General features: G+C 40.3%; 1 protein-coding gene across 2 annotated transcripts in view; it reads right to left on the bottom strand.

The window, feature by feature from the left end:
* Positions 1-17049, bottom strand: part of spen (spen family transcriptional repressor) — a 28312-nt gene extending 11263 nt beyond the window's left edge. The window contains exons 1-10 of one of the 2 annotated variants that reach the window (XM_073470795.1): positions 16729-17049; positions 11835-14001; positions 5392-6006; positions 1641-1798; positions 1246-1446; positions 1006-1157; positions 766-891; positions 495-608; positions 296-409; positions 77-177 (exon numbers count right to left, since the gene is read on the bottom strand). In XM_073470795.1, coding sequence (XP_073326896.1) covers positions 77-177; positions 296-409; positions 495-608; positions 766-891; positions 1006-1157; positions 1246-1446; positions 1641-1798; positions 5392-6006; positions 11835-12130 — 1877 coding nt within the window. In that variant the 5' untranslated portion in view covers positions 12131-14001; positions 16729-17049. The remainder of the gene's footprint in view (positions 1-76; positions 178-295; positions 410-494; positions 609-765; positions 892-1005; positions 1158-1245; positions 1447-1640; positions 1799-5391; positions 6007-11834; positions 14002-16728) is intronic. The other variant, XM_073470794.1, reaches the window with a different exon arrangement.

Below are 17049 nucleotides of genomic sequence, written 5' to 3'. Positions count from 1 at the left end.
TGGCATCAATAATGTTACATTTAATTTTAGACAGCACTGAGGGGAAATCATTATTTCTTAAGCAAACTACACAAACCTTCTTTCAGAGAGAATGTCGTAAAAGTCCCGAATGTCCTGGCCAGATGCCTGCATCGAACGATAGAAAGCCATCTGACTCTCCTGATTGGCAAAGTCCACCTAAAAAGAAAAAAAAAGGCTATGTTGCTTTTTTTTTTTTTTACAGCCTGTCAGGCATTAAGAAGACACAACATTACAGAGCAACATTTCAAAACAAGCAAAGCTTTGTTTCACTTACCTTGATTTTACTGCCCCCTATCTTCCACCCCTTTGTGTCTTTGACAGCAGCTTGTGCATATTCAATGTTGTTGTACAGGATGAGGGCCATTCCTTTCATTCTGTCGAATACAACCTGCGGAAGACAGAGGAAAATAGAGTCCCAATGTGCCAGAAAGTAAACAATGGGCAACTATGAGAGAGAAAATAAACTTACTCACCTTGACAACATGTCCATAGCGACAGAAATGACGAGTAAGAAACTGCTCAGTTGTGTTTGACGCTAAGCCATCCAACCAAACACATGTCGTAGGCATACTCTTTCCAAAGCCAAGCTGAAAAAAGAAGGTTAAATTGTAAGATTGCAATAATTTTTTCTAACATCACAGAAATTGTGCTCATAAATAATACCGAGTATGGTTGTAAAAGACAAGAGTGATGCAGTGGTGTGAAGGAAATTTTTTTAAATTAAATTAACATGATAACTCTCACCTTTAATCTATTGTTACCAAGGTACTCGCCATCCATCTTCTTTATGGCCTTACAGACACTGGCAATGTCGCAGTATTGTAGAAAGGCATATTGTGGGGCTCCATTCACCTTCTTAATATCAATGTCCTTTGGGGATAATGAAAATAGAGATATCCTGTAAGTAAGCATTATCATCTCAAACTATGTGTGGCAACCCTTGTACACAGCCTGGTTCTCAATCTTTTCACACCATTAACCTACCACTATTTCTCCAAAGCGCTGAAATATGTTAAGCAGGTCATGGTAAGTGGTGGTCTTCTCCAGGTTCCCAATGAATAATGTCCTTGTGGCCTTTGGATGAAACTCATCTATCCTCTCATCCAAGGGCCGAAACTCGTTCTCACTTTCTGTCTCTGAAAAATAAGTTAAGTTCATTGGAAACCTGTGCATTTTCCCCACAGTTCTGTTTTTGCTGTAATAGAGTTATATATGAGAACTTACCGGGGCCATTCCAGGCTGTGACATCAATCTGCATGCCAAAAAAAAGTTTCCCCTTTGATGCTCCTAGTGCTTTCTCTTGGTCCTCTTGCTGGCGGAAAAAGACAAGCCCATAGCGCTCCTCTGAAGCGCCGTGGATTTGTACAGATGTTACCTTTCCATGTTTCTTAAATTCATGGAACAAACCGTCTTTCAGGCTTGTATCTGTAGTAAACACATAAAATGTTTATTAAGTATGTGTAGTGAATAAAGAAACATGTTATTTAATGATAAACTATTCGTAATATATTTTAATTAAATGAGCCAATGTTTGAGGGATACACAGAAATAAATTGCACCACTATTTCTGCAGAAAAAAGCTTTTTGTGCTCACTCTGCTGGAGCTTTTTTTAACTAACCTGTAGAGCGCACAGGAAGATTTTGGACCTTGATGCCAAAGCTTTTACGTGGTTCATCCTTGTCAAGGGAGGATAAAGGAAGTGCTGAGGGTGCAGGAACAGCAGCAGACTGCACTGAACGTGCTGGAGAGTCATCACTGGAACTACTGCTAGAATCACTGTAGTAAAAGAGGAAAATGGACCTAGATGTTAAAGCAAGCCTCACAGTTTTATCTCTACCATTACAGATATACAATGAAAAAGGCTTTTTTGTGTGTTACAGTAAAAGGTTGTTGCCTTTGCCCACCCAAGTAATACTAAACAATCTAGTCATTAACATTTTCACCTCAATTAAATCATAAATCGATATACAATGTATACTGTAAATATTGGAACACACTTAAAGGAGATTTATCATTTTGCAGTGGTGCAAAAAGCGCTAGATGCTCTGCCTCTGGGAAATCATTCATAGATTGGTAATACGTGCTATTTTTCAAAAACGGCAGATAAAATGTTTTTTTAAACTCAGATTCAAAAAAAGGTGAGAAAATGTGTGTTTGCTGTGGCCAAACCGCCAGGCAAGGAAGGGAAGGTTAGATTATACATTGCATTAAAAAGGCAATATTATGCACACATTTCAAATTTGATATATAAATATACACCAATGCATTTGTATAAAAGCTCGTGCAATGCGCTGTGAATGTGTCTTTCTCCTGTTCAAAAACAGCAGCGTCTCTCAGCTAAGGAGGAGAAAAACATCCCCTCTCTCCCCAATTCATATTTATACAGCGGAACTCGTTATCAGTACAAAAAGATGGATTTGCACGTCAGAGACAAATTCACGGCTGCCTCATGCACCTTTTTTCTCAGACCATTCCCATGCCTGTCTCAGCTTTCTAGGCCCTCTGCTGTTTGTTTCCTTCTCACTTTCTCCTCCTGTGCTCAGACACTCCCGGAAGTGCTGCTGACGGAGCCTGGCCTGTGGGAGTGGGCAGGCAGCCAGCACTGGCCAGAAATTTCCAGTTCCAACTGGATCTCACGGAGGGGGGGAGCCATTACCCATACACAGAGGTAGGCAGTGAGAAAAATACACCAGCCGTCTCCTGAAATTCCCCCCGTAGCACTACCTCGTCAAACCACATGTGTCGCTGCATGTCGTTCAGAGCTGTGGACTTTGCTGTGTCCAAAGGTGATGCAGTTAACCGAAAAACACACAACTGAATGGGGGGTGAGGAGAATATCTGCAGTGGAGTAAATCCCATGGACAGACATGCTTGTGTTTTTTCCCTTTTTTTGCATTTGGTTATCCTGGCCTTCTGTTATTTATTCATTCATTGTACAATTGCTACTCAACAACACCCCGTATCAACAAGAAGAAGCAATGTATTTACAAGAACCTGAATGCCACTATGATGACTACAAATGTAGCAATACTCAGCAGTGCACAAAAACAGCCAGATTAGCGTGTCAAATCCAAAACAGAGCTGAGAGCAGATTCACAAACTGACTTTTGGTTCAAACACAGTAGTTAAAACACAGCATGCCACCAAAACAAATTAATTACAGAAATCCAGTGCAATTAGATGAGCTGTTGTATGCAAATTTACTGTTTGATCCAAATTCAGGTTAGGATGTGTGTGATCTTACTGGTTGTGTATAAGTGAGTGGGTCTTAATTTATGCATGAAAACATTTTACCATGTTTCTAAATGTAAAATACCACCTCAGAAATTACATTTCTTGGACAAAAAAAGTGATGAATTTTGTCAAATGTATTTTTAAAAGAGGATGTTTTGTAAACTCAGTAACTATGGTGATCTGTGAGTCTCAAGACTGATCAATGGACTGTGTGTAAGGAAACCAGAAACAACCTCAAATAAACACCACCCTGATGGAGACAAGATAGCGGGAAACATTCAGTGTATTAACATGATGTCCTGGAGGAGAGTTTGAATTTAACAATAAGCAAAGTGGACTTTAACTGAATCCAAAGTATGAACAGTGGCAATAAATCAATTCAGATCAAATCTTGAAAGCACCAAAAGTGTGTCATCCCAGGAGTTACATGCACCAAAGGTCATTTTCCAGGCTCTGATACATACCGGCATCTACTACTTAGTCAACAAACTTGTAAGAACAGATGAAAATGAACAACGTGGAAATCTGCACACTTCACAACTAATGCTACTGAATTAGAAATGATGCTGCTGAAATACAGTACACAGTGCACATACAGTAATCTTTCTTGTCATGGTGTATCTTACAAAAATCTTTTTAAACATGCAGTAACTTGGATGCAATTTGTGCCACCTGCTGGGTGCAAGTATGTCCAAATGTTGAAAACAGAAAAATCAAGCCTGGGAAGTTGTTCTGGACAACCACCTGCTGCATTTCTGTCAGCTCTGCTGTATGTCTCCATAAAGTATTAATATACTACACCAATGAAGGTTTTGATCATCCTTGAATAGAAAACTATACAGTAACTGCTAAAGAAACAGACTGGGTATTGCTGAGTGGTTCAACATTTAACACCGTGACAGTGCTTACATGTTTTTCGTGCTTTGAAAAATCCAAAGTGGTCCACATAAACACATTTTTGGTAAATCTGAAGCCAAAGTAAAATCATCTCAGAAATGTTATTCAAAATGTAATATAAATATGTAATTGAATTATGAATAGTGGATTTAAAAGCTCAGGAACTCTCTAAAACTATATGTAACTCAAAGAAGAACAACAGTAACTGAAAATGTCTGCAAATTGGACATACAATGCAAGGACTGGCAGCTCTTTACCCTCTAAACACAAGATCAAGTACAAGATCAACCGCCGTTTAACAGGAACAATAAATGATTGTTAATCTTTGAAAAGATGTGCCCTCCCAGTAATTTGTTTTATGATCACACAGTATATTTCAACTGCTAAATACCCAAAGGTATAAAGGTAGCACACATAAATCTTCAGGACAAAGTTGACAAGTCTCAATTTCACCACTTTATTTTGGCCATGTCAACAAACACACTAACACCTGAATGGAAGTGATGTCATTTATATATTGGAGTTGGCAGGTAATTGGCTTAAAGGGTCACGTGGTAATTAAGAAATTAATTTCCTAAGGTCCCACATACATCCTATTTTGACAATATGACAATTACTGAAAAAGAAATTTGGTTGACATGGCCCAAATGAATAGGTAAAATTGAGATTCGTAAACTTTGTGCTGAAGATTTGTGTGTGTGCTGCCTTCCTACCTTTGGGTATTCAGCCGTGAGTAAATGATTGTTATTTCCATGTTATATAACGATGCGTATGTAAGACGCCACATTATGTGGTCAGGCTGTACTGTTACACGTCCCTCCTCTTTTGCCTGTGGAACAGTGCCACGCTATCTAAAATCACATGCTGAGGCAACATTATACCGCCATTCTTTCGTTTAACGTAAATAACAAAGGGTAAAGAAGGGTCTTTGTTGCCGTAGTTTTGTGCTATCTCTGTAAAAAGTGTTTAACATTACTACAACTGTGGCCTGGAAAGCAGCAGAAATATAAGATATATAGATGGCACTAAAAATCTTCTGAATTGCTCCAATAAGCTTAAGTATGTACTGCTTAATTTTGTGAAATAAATAATCACTTGAAGCAGCATTCAGTGTGCAGATTTCTTTCTTGAAATACTCTCTGCTCTATCCAGCACCTGCCGAAGACTGGGATGCACAACGGTAAACAACAGCCATGCACAAGCGAAGAAATCTTGACAGCCAGATCAGCTTTACTCACCTGCCACTCGTGCTGCTGCTGGTACTGCTGACCGAGTCTGAACTGGAGGAGCGGCTGTGAGAGCCTGACCCACTGTGGGAGCGTGGAGGACGCGTGGCCTGACTCGCCAGTCTCTGAGGAGAGGGATTTCGTGAATGTGTTGAGTGTGGAGACCTGCTACGGCTGTGGCGGTACGTGCGCTCCCCGCGCCGTCCCCTGTCCTCCCGGTAAAGGTCCCTGTGAACCACACTGGCCAATGTAAAGGGTTCCCTGGCACGAGACTCATAGCGAGGCTCTGGCGTCTCAAAGCGACAAGGGCTCCTGCTGTGGGAGCGGTAGAAGCCGACCCCGCTGGATGTAGATCCTCCGCTTCCTCCCGTCGTGGCCCCTGTTGATCCACCTGTCCCTGTGTTGCCAGCAACAGCACTAACGATAGTTCCAACGACTCCGGACGAAACCGTTGTGCCACTTCCACTTGAGGTACCAGACCCGCTCCCAGCTGTGCTTAGAGTCCTTTCTCTTGCATCACGATAATAGTCTGTTTCATAGTGCCGCTGGCGTTCAAAACTGCTACCAGGACGCTCATGATGTCCGTAGGCACTGTGATCGTACGCCCGATCCCGACTTTCAGTCGTCCTAACAAACAAGAAAGGAGAGAACAACATCACATTACAGATACATTTAAGATATTTAAGAAAGCTGTTAGCATCACACAGTGGACAAACAAAATTATCAGGTGTCTCTGTTGGGTTTTCCTTAATTAGACACATGGGAAGACGGGACAGTAAAGTGTTTCGAGAAGGGTAGTTTTCAAACATCTGAAAAGAGAATTATCTTCCAGCCTACAGACTGAACTACAAGGGGATTTAAATAATTAACTGGTAGAGACAACTGAGCATCTGGTCTTACATGTTTTCTCAGCCTAACCATTTATGACTTGGAGATTAAATGAATCCCATTCTTCTGCCATCATATCAACCTCCTATTTCTACTACAAACAGGCTGTTAGGTAACTGTCTTTCACACACAAGTTTAAAACTTTTACTTTTTTACTTATCTTTGGATACAGATGTTAAATTTTTTCAAGCATCATTGAGATACACAAGTAGTATACCCTTCTTTAAAATGCAACACACTATATTAAAAGATACAATCAGGATAGGACACTGAAGAGATTTTTAGCACAAGGCATGCATTTAGTGTTCAACAGAACAGAAATCTGCAGCTTATTTCAGAGTTTAATTGCAGGATATAACAGATTTGCACAAGGATTTACATGAGAGATTCATGCCTTTATGGATTTTAAGTCTTTCTCGTCTTGTACCATCTAGCGACTGTAACAAAGGCCACTTTTTAAGGCGTCTGATCATTTATCTGAGAGGCTTTGTTGAAGGTCTTTGGAGGTGACTTGTGACAAGCCTTTTGTTTATAATGTTACACAATCTGACACCACTTGTTCTCCTGAAAGCTCTTCAAAGCATCTTTTATAAAAGATGCACAGAAGAAACGGTGCTAATAAGGACATTCTGTTCAGACCTGAGCATCCTCTTACTGAATAAAGCAATCAGAATTTAATTTGGTAATACGACTGCTGTGTCATTACAGCAGTCATATTACCCAACTCCCCGTAATGAGCGGGACAGGACAGCAATTACCACTGTTTGAATTCAGATCAAATTATAATCAGCAAATTAACCATCATGTTCTAACACAGGGTGGAATATGGTTTAATATAACTACAGTTACAAACCCTCATTGAACTGGTTCTTTAAATAAGAGACTACGTTTTATTCTTATTCCAGTTCAAACAAGGGGGAAAAAATTATTGAGAAATACAGAGAAGGAATTTAATGGCAAACTGTCAAAATGGTAAAATTAATATATATCTTAAAATTTACTGTGAAAACATACAGCAGCTTTATACCTGTGTGACACTGCAAAACATCTGTATTATATATATGTATATCTTAATGTATTTGAAAAAGTAACTTCCAATTACCCTTACCAGTATCTAAGACTAAATGAATAAACTACTTACATATTAATATTCCTATCTAATCATAGAAATCAAAGCTTTAAAGATGGAAATCTCAAAGGAAATTAGGGATTCAAACCAATATTTATTGTGGCCGAGAAAACCAACCAATGCACATGCCGTCTTGTTGGACTAGTGTTCTGATGTCCATAAAATCAAACTACAATATCCTTTGGTTTGAGCCAGGGCAGCAACAAACGTTTCTGGTTCCTGGTACTGGGACCTTTTCGGAACTCTTTTAGACCCTCACTACCTTCTTCTCCCATTCCCAAGATTTCCTTCCCACTTTCAACTATCCAATAAAGGCAAGGATGACTGAAAAAACTATTGTAGCAAATTAAGTGTTGCATAACTACAGCTGAGATGACTAGTTGTTTAATTGATAAGTTGATCAAAAGAAAATTAACCGGCAAGGATTTGCTGCTTTTCTTTGTCATGTATGACAGTAAATGAAGAGTCTTTGGGTTTTGGACTGTTGGTTGGACAAAAGAAGCTATTTGAAGACATCACTTTGGGCTGTAGGGAATTATGAAGATTTATTTTAGAAACTAAATGATTGATCATGAAAATGACCAGCAAATTAATCGAAAATGAAAATAATGTTGGTTAAAGCACTTAACATAACCTAAGCTTCACCCAAATGATGATGATGCTCTGCCTCCTCTCAGGCTGTTATTACTTTTACAATATCAAGTGGAAGAAAATAGGTATGAATTTTTTTTTTAAAAAGTCAAAATTCCCTGGATAATTGATAGAGACATCCAAATCTTATAGATCTTTGATTGACTTGGACCATCAGAGACATTTTGTTTACATCTGTGTGAAAATGTGTCTATCTGATGCTGCTACGCTGTCAAAGGCAACAAAGAGCTGTAAGTACAAATCAAAAGACATTTGCAACATGGAGAAACTTCTGAAACTGTTCATGTCATTAAAGAGGCGTTTGGTTAGCATTTTCTTAAATGAAGGCACAAGGCTTTCTGAATCTCAAGCAAATGTTTGTAATTAGTTCCTTCATCAACACAACACACATTTTACAGGCTTCCTTTTGGGATATTTTTAGTTTTATGATTTTCCAACTTTCTTGTGCTTCACAACTTTGAAGGATGTGTAGTGGAGCGTTTCCAATAGAAATGTTTTATTAGTTGTTTTGAATAATAGCTGGACACATTTTAATGTTTTTAGTAAAACATGTGAGGACTCAAATACTGTATGCGAGTTTCCGTAGCTAAAAATGGTTACAGAGTGAATGGCCTATGTCTCTGTCTCGGCTTCAGAAACCACATAACACGGGTTACAAGAGCTGCTGGCAGCAGACTGCTGCCATTTCTCTGAAGATATATGACACAAGAGTCTTCCTCTGCATCACTAATGCCCTGTGATGTCCTGAAAGGCAGTTTGGTAAATGATCCATAAGATGAGTTTCTTAAAATGCCCAACCTGACCTTTACACCTGACAGAAATGTGTTACGCATATTCCCACTCACAATTTACTGCCATGCTTGTGAGGACTTTGATAGACCGCATTCATCCCCTAAGCTTACCCCTTTGTACCAAATTAAAAAAAAAACTTTAATCCTTTCCCCAACCCAATTTTTTTTTTTTTTTCCCCATTTGAAAGGATATGCTTAATTTCTTTTTGACCAAGCAAAAAATTTAAAAAAACAAAAACCAAATGATAATTGCTGACGGTATTTAGGGTTTGCAGGTTAGTCCCTGTGCAATTATCTGATAATACCTTATTTGGATTCTCTGATGTGGCCAATCTGGAAATATTACTCCGGGTAAACATCTGACATAAATCTAACGTACAGATACCGACATTGCTTGAGGCCATAAATGGTGCTGTCATTAAGTCTTTCCATGAAAGGCTTTTGCACAACAGGTCATAAGAACAAAAGGCTGCATGGAATGGTCTCCTGGATGTCGAGGATAAATTGGTTTAGGACACTAGCTCTATGTCTGTATTTCACTGCGCTATACGTAAAGTACAGCGGGTCAGGGGCAAATTTTGTTTCAGCTTATTTGATTTAATCATCTGTGTGCTGGATTCATGAATAACATCTATGGCACAACGATGTCTGCTGTGAAAGTGATGGATTACCTTGACCCCCAGATGCTCTCGAAAATGCTAATTTGGTGGCGCAGGCTCACTGCTCAATAGATAGCCTTCAATTTCACTTCAATTTCACTTTACACAAAACAGGCTCTACATTATTCATGGAGCTTAAAAATAATTCAGTTAGACTTTTTTTCTGGCTGAATTTCCATCAGTGTTTGATTATTAGTCTGCTCTGGTGCATGCTGAGCACATCAACTGTTTTGGGATTACGTGAACAGCATAATTATGAGGATGCATTCCAGCAGCATGCTAAAAAGGAGTCTTATGTGGTGGCTCAGTCGTGTGTGAGCGATACATGCATTTCAATTTAATTCAAAATCATTTCCAAAACTGTTTTAAGTAGTTTATTGTTAGATTTCCCTTAGCCATGCATCCCGACTGTGAACTGTGCAGCTGTGCAGCTTCTTGTTGTCCTTGCCGGCTAAAGCAAGAACCATGAAGCAGAAATCTAATATATCATATCATGATAATGATTAGAGCTGCACGATATGAATGAATGGGGGGAAAATCATATTGTGCTCATTTTGGAAAAAAAAAAAATTACAATTGCGATATGATTAGTCTCAATGATTATTTTTGTATCACAATTTTCATTTTCACTGAAAAAGCTATTGCTGGGGTCTGACTCTGTACCAAACAAACATAGTTTATTACATCTGAAGAATAAGATCTATCTGCCAGGGCTTTAACCTAAAATTGCAGCTTCTGCGATTTTGATATTGCACTTGATCATATTGTGATTTCGCAAATATTTTGATTAATTGTTCAGCCGTAATATTGATATATATTGAGACACAGAACAACTTCTGGAAACTCAATCAAAAACCTGTTAAAAAAAAAAAAAAAAAATAGATTAAAAAATAACCTCATTGGAATCCATTTTTGGTTAAACCAGTGAATTAAATACCTGTCAAATCAAGGTTACCCATCAAACTGATGCAACAATCCTGTAATCCCAGTAATGCCATGACCCTGTCCTGTTCACTGATTTGCAAAACTGCCTGCAACAGTCAAATCGTCCCAAAATTTCTAAAAGGCCATAGATACAACAGCATAAATATCAGAGAAAAAGCTGACAACCATCTCATGGCAATAATAATTTTATCAACCAACCCTAAATGGAGACATTAAAATTAGAGCCTGATCTATATATCTGAGAATTGTTTGTAAAGGCACATACGTGATCCAATACTAAAACTTTTTCTTACAAAAAATAATGGAGAAAATGATGCTTGGGGTAATTTCTAATTATTTAATTCCCAATAACGTATGTGAAGATTTCTTTTTTTTTTTTTACTCCTAAATGCTGCCCCAAAAATAGTATTGGTCAGGCTCAACTTTTAATCCACTTTGGATGTACAGCATGTAATCCCCTACCTGCATTTTTCCCATCTATGACTACATTCAACTCTCTGATAAAAGTGAAATGCTCACAAAATAATCCTAAATAAATTATATTTCTCATATTTAATCTTAAAAATCAGATTTTGAGTCTGCAATCTGTGTCAAGTCATATGGCATTCAAATTCTGCTCTTGTCCTATAAAAAGAAAGCTGAGGACATGTAAAAACCGCAACTGCAAGGCTGGAATTAATGGCTATTTACATTATTGATGAGTATGCAGATTTTTTTTTTTTTAATGAATCGATCAATCATTTAGTCTATAAAATGCTTTAGTCGACATTTTTCTTCCGGTTTTGTCCAACCAACAGCCATTTAAAAATATTCATTACATGCAAATTATTTATTTTTTTGTTCGATTAAAGACTTAAATTAGTGGCTATTTATTAGCTGTTGATAAATCAACTGATTATTTTAACATAAAGAAAAAACCCTTTCTTAATGTTCATTTATTTATTGAAATGATTTCATTTTGTCTCTAGTTTTTCAGACATGGGGAAATTCTTTTCCTTATTCTTCACTCTTATTCCAAGTATTATTATTATTGCACATATTGCAAATGATGAGTATGTGACAAATCTTTAAATCTTAATGATTCCACAGCTCAATCATTGTGTTATATTAGGGAAGGATTTTTTTTTTACTTGGATCATTCGTCATGAATAGCAGCTGCAACATGGCTCTATTCATCATAAGGGGAACAGGGGAAAGGAGCTGAAGGTGGGATCAGGTGAGGGGAAGAGAAAGGAAAACAATACAAGGTAAAGCTTTCTGCATAGACACACAGGCAGTAATAACAGTCTATGTACCAGCTACTTCGGTTAGTGGGGAAAATGGAGAGAGACAGGGGTTCAAACTAGGGGGTTAGAGAGGACAGCTAAAATACACAGGGCAGGACATACCAACCTTTTGAGAGAGTGGTAACTTGACCTATAATTCCAAATACAATCTAGGGAGACAGAACTTTGTGAGCAGAAAAATGTGGGCAAAAATGTTGAGTGGAGAGGGAAAAAAATTGAAGCAAAAATGTTCACGTTAGAAAATGTAATCCTTGTCTTCAGGGCAGGGGACCTTGTGTACTTTGATGAGCTGGAGTGTCCGTTTGGATTAAAATGCTGTAAACAAACACGGCCTTGTACGAATCCATGTTGGGATGTTTTGTATGCTGGAAAATGTCCATTTGAGTCGATATATCCATCCATAAAAAAAACAAATTTGCACTTGAGTACAGCAAAATAAAAAACAACATGATATCCAGGAGTCCGTCTTCAGGAAGTAGTGCACCATTGATTCCCCAGAAGCGATGAAGGAAATCAGGGAAAAAATATGTCTTGCATCTTCATTTATGAAGTCCAGCACGTCCCTCTTTGGTCACACTCTGCTCAGCAGTAACGTAGTCAAATTCCTTTGGCAGAGGGAAATCTGGCCATGACAGATTAAGAATAAAGAACATGTCTCTTAATGGTAATCCAGATGCTTGCTCGTAGCATTCATTCCCAGGATGGAGTCCAGTTTTGAAGCTTGTGGATGTTCATGTCTGTTCTCTGCCTCCTTTACAAGCAGAAGAGCCTGCATGCAGTCCAAACCGATGCTGAGTCAGTGAGAAATGCAGTTCATGGGTGCAACTTCGTTCTCTCAATCTGTATGCGTTTGTATCCAAGGTTAAATTATAGTTCCACATTCAGGAAAGGAGCAGGTAATCCACAGACATGAGGTAGGTTATCTCCAGCAGCAACTTTCCAGTCTCAATCTCCAGCATTCTTCTTTGAATTGTACGATCCAAACATAGTCCGTATTGGTCCTCAATAAATCTGCTAGTCTCAGTTGTTGAAAAGTAAAAATAATCTCCACAAAAATAAGGCAGGAAAAATAGAGTCATTTGCTCACTTCTTTTTGTTGTCTCTACTGAGATGGATCACCAGTAGAGGTCTCCCAGCACTCAAATTGTAATGCCCTGATTTTAGATATAATCCCAAATTAAACAAAAAAAACAAAAAACAAAAGAACCAAGAGAGGAACCCATACCTTTAGCATGATAGCATATCCTTAAAGTGTGTGGCCAGTGTTAATCCAACAGAGGGGAATAAATATCCTGTGAAGGTTATCCTTGTGACTCCGGCCCACGAGCGAAGCGAACACCTCCGTGAGGTGTGCACGATAATTGAAAACCAAATTAGACTAATCCAAACAATGGTGCCTTATACATATAATGGATGTTTTGTTACATGAGGAAAAAAGGGTGACATTAATCCACCGCGCAGGGCACGTAACTCCAGATTAGGGGAATCCCAGGGATGGCCGCTGGACCACTCTCTCTTTTTCTCTCTCTCCCTCTCCCTCTCTCTCTCTCTCCAGCAATCTCCAATAATCCTGGGAAATTTTACGATATCCAATCTTTGCCCCGCATTTTCCGCAAATGATATATCCACCTCACAGAGATATTTAAGCTCACAGATAATCCCCAACAGCCATTTAAACTATTGACTATTCATTTAAGTAATAGATACACTCGTGAACAAACATGCTCTCACTTATGGAATATCTCTACCTGTAATTATGAATCCGGGAGCGCTGGCCACGCTCCGAGGACTTTAGAGGGGATCCCTATAAGACTGAATTCTTGAGCATGAACTCTTTTTCTCCTCTCCCCCTCAAACAAGTAAATGAATAGATGGTGGGAAGATGCTTGGAGGTAAGGTGTTTACCAGAAACCACGGTTCCCCCTGCCTTCAGAGAAACTTTGTCCACTTACCCGTCTAGTCTGCGTTCATAGCGTCCATCTCTGCTGTGGAGCGACGTGGGGGGCCCATACACGGCCCCCCCTGCCGCCCTTGTGAACCCTGATACATCCCGGCCACGAGAGCCTAAGGACAGACTATCGTCCAGCCCCCTCGCGGCACTAGGTATCGTGCCTGGTTCATTGTAATCAGTGCGCAGGTCTCTGTCCCCCATCTTGTTGATAGCATTATGAGCCTTCTGAGCACTTTTAATGTCCACAAAATCCACAAAGGCTGCGACTCCACCTTCTGAACCCCGCTTAGGCAGGACCTTGACACTCTCCACACGTCCATATCTGAAGAGAAAACAGGGAGAAGACAAGGTGATCACTTTATGCTGCATCAGTGTTTATGAATATCAAAACAGGTTCTTCTCTTTGAATTATTTGTGACAATAAAACACCTTTTTTTTTTTTTTAAATGGATAGTGCTGGATTCAATTATGTCAGCGTGTGTGTGTGTTAATGTGTGCGTCTCTGAGGAGGGGCAGGAAGTAAGGTGGCTTTGCTACTCTTTTTTTTTTTTTCCCCCTGCTCTGTGGTACTTTCTTACAAGGCAACAGTAACCCAGCAACTGGACTTAAAACCTTGGCACATTGCATGTTAATAAATGCAGTGCATATATTTTCTGACATTAGCATGTTTTCTGGGGGGGGGGAAGGTGTGTCGTATGCTTATAGCTGCTGGAAAGCATACAGATGAAGCTTGGGCTGCATATAAAGAGACGTGACATTTCCTGATTGGCTGTGTGTGTGTGGGTTTAGAAAAAACAATCAATAATGTCTATATGGCTCCTTCTGTTTCACTAAAAGCAAAGGGCTTTTGGGACAATTTTGCATACATTACATCATTTCCCTCTTTCCTCCCCAAATCAAGATATAATTAAGTTTTTTTCAATGGCATCCTTTTTCATTTTCTTAATAAGCCTGTAAATACCTCGTTAAGTGATGGTTTAATTGACTGATGCGAAGTCTATCACACTAAATTTTTCAAGCCCAGTCCAGGATTACAAAGCCTGCTATCATCTTTATGCGTTACCCCCCCTTCTTCCTCCTCCTCCTCCTCCTCCTCCTCCTCCTCCAAGAATCTTTCGGGAGTGTATTTCACTGTCCGACAGAGACAGTAGGGTGCCCATAAATTTATTGGCATGCCAGTTCCCAACATTGAACAGCCTCCGACGCCATTTTAGAAAAGCTGTTCACACTGCTTACTCATTCTGCCGTCCCCCATCTTCAATGACTTCTATCACACATTGGGCTGTCATGCACCTGCATACTCTGACTACCTCTGGGTTAACGCTGGAGCTGAGGCAGCATGCTAAAAAGGACCCGCCGACACAGTTTTCCCCCCTCTCCGCTATTGCAATAACATGCTGCCAGTTCACCATCCCCACCCCCAGAAAAAACATAACGTTACGCACATCGGGCTAATGTAAATAAAACGGCACATAGGTAGCCCGTTATTGTGCTTTCTGCAGCGAGGCTGCATCAATCAGACACGAACCATGTTTGTAGTTCACTCGCTGCATCCGTCTGTTGTAAATAAAAAATGCGAAGAACGACATTAATATCCTGAGTTTATATATTTTTGCACGGTCGTATGTTGTGTGTGGGGGGGGGGCACGCCGGGACAAACGTGCCTTTCGGTCGCAATGTTGCTAAACAGACATGAATGATTTAAGGTTGGAAATGTAGCAGCTTTTCGGCCGATATGGCGACGCCTACACGGTGAAGAAGGAGACGTCGCTCATATAGGTAGACTGATGTTTTTCAGCAGTCTGCTCTCCAGCACATATGGACGGAGAGGCGGGCTATTTCCTTGACAGCCGAGGAGAGAAGAGAGGCGAGAGCGCGCAGGCACACACAAAAAAATCATATTTACATTTTTTATTCTCCCTCCAAGGAAGACAACAAAGAACTAGACAAATATAGGATGCATATAGGATAGTGCGTATAGGATATGTCTGCTCCATTAACCCAAACACACACACACACAAAAAAGAAGCACAAGCGGAGCTCAGTTTGAATATCGTAATTAAAATATCGATATGCTGTCTGATTTCACTTAAATCAGATCGCGCTGCAGGCTGTGCGAGTCAGCAGCTGGAGGGGGGAGGCACCGCGGTGATAATGTGGCAAAGATGATCGTTTCTGTGCTCAAAGTAAACACAAGTAGCTCCTGCAACGGTGCAACGCTGCACATCAGTGTTAACACGGAGCAGCCTGTTCAATCACGGCCAGTCTGAGACAATTGCAGCGTGGATGGCGGCGTGATGTCGCGTCAGCTTGGAGGTTTCACCGACTTGTGTTAGATTCGGGACAAATAAAAATAATAATAAAAACAATCCGGTTCTTGCAGCAGCCACCGTGCACCATGCTAGATATATACATGTTGTGCTAATTAAGCATACTTTGTGCACCGGGTCTGGCTGGAAGCTGTGACCTGATAAACTCACGGGAGAGTCAAGTGAAACACCGGGTCCACGATCTGCTCAGGCAGCAGACTTCATAGTCTGCCAGAGATGCAGACCGTGAAATGCACACAGCTTGTACAAAGCTAGCAGCTCGCCAGGTAGAGGCTGAAGTTTGTTTACACTGGCGGTGTGCTGTTAGCGGCTACGTTACAACAGAAACTGTGTTTTCTCTACGGTCGCCAGGTGGGAAAGGTCGGCTTCTTAAAAGTCAAACAGTTACAGGGCGCGAATGTGAAGCCACACGACATGAAAAGGACGAGTAAAGTTATCACCTAGCCTACAAGTTGGTGTCAAAATGGCAAAACCATATGTCCGCTAGCTGGGGTGGCTGGCGCGTGCTAGCCGTTTTTTCTTTCTTATCTCGGTGTTGTCGCGTACGGAGAGCTGACAGCACAGTTGCCAAATGGGACTTCGCTACAGGGGGAACCTCCTGCTTCATCCCGACTTCACTAAAATGTGACACAACACAGGGAGAGATGCTGGCCGTGCACTCGTCCTCACACTGGTACAAAACACACTCACACACGTCGCTCACAAGTGTCTCTACTCACCGCTTGAAGTGCTCAATGATTTTCTCTTCTCGTACATTTTCGGGTAAATTTCCCACCCATAAATGTCTGGTTTCCCGGACCATACTGTGTGCTCCTGCTCCCCTATCATACAGATGAGTTTTCTATGTCAGTCTCTTCCCGTGCAAAATAGAAAAGGTTTGCAAAATAAACGCCGGACGAGGGGAAAAAAAATACTCGGCGCAAATCATTGACTGGTCGTTGTGACCCAATGTAAACCATTAGGTTGGATCCCCGCACGCTGTTTGATACTCTTCACTGTTAAAGCGCGATCTTGCACCTCATGAACGCGCTCCGGACTGT

This window comes from Pagrus major, chromosome 7, assembly GCF_040436345.1.
Source record: "Pagrus major chromosome 7, Pma_NU_1.0".
NCBI lineage: Eukaryota > Metazoa > Chordata > Actinopteri > Spariformes > Sparidae > Pagrus > Pagrus major.
Note: the sequence above shows the minus strand (reverse complement) of the source record. Positions and strands in the feature narration are given on the sequence as shown.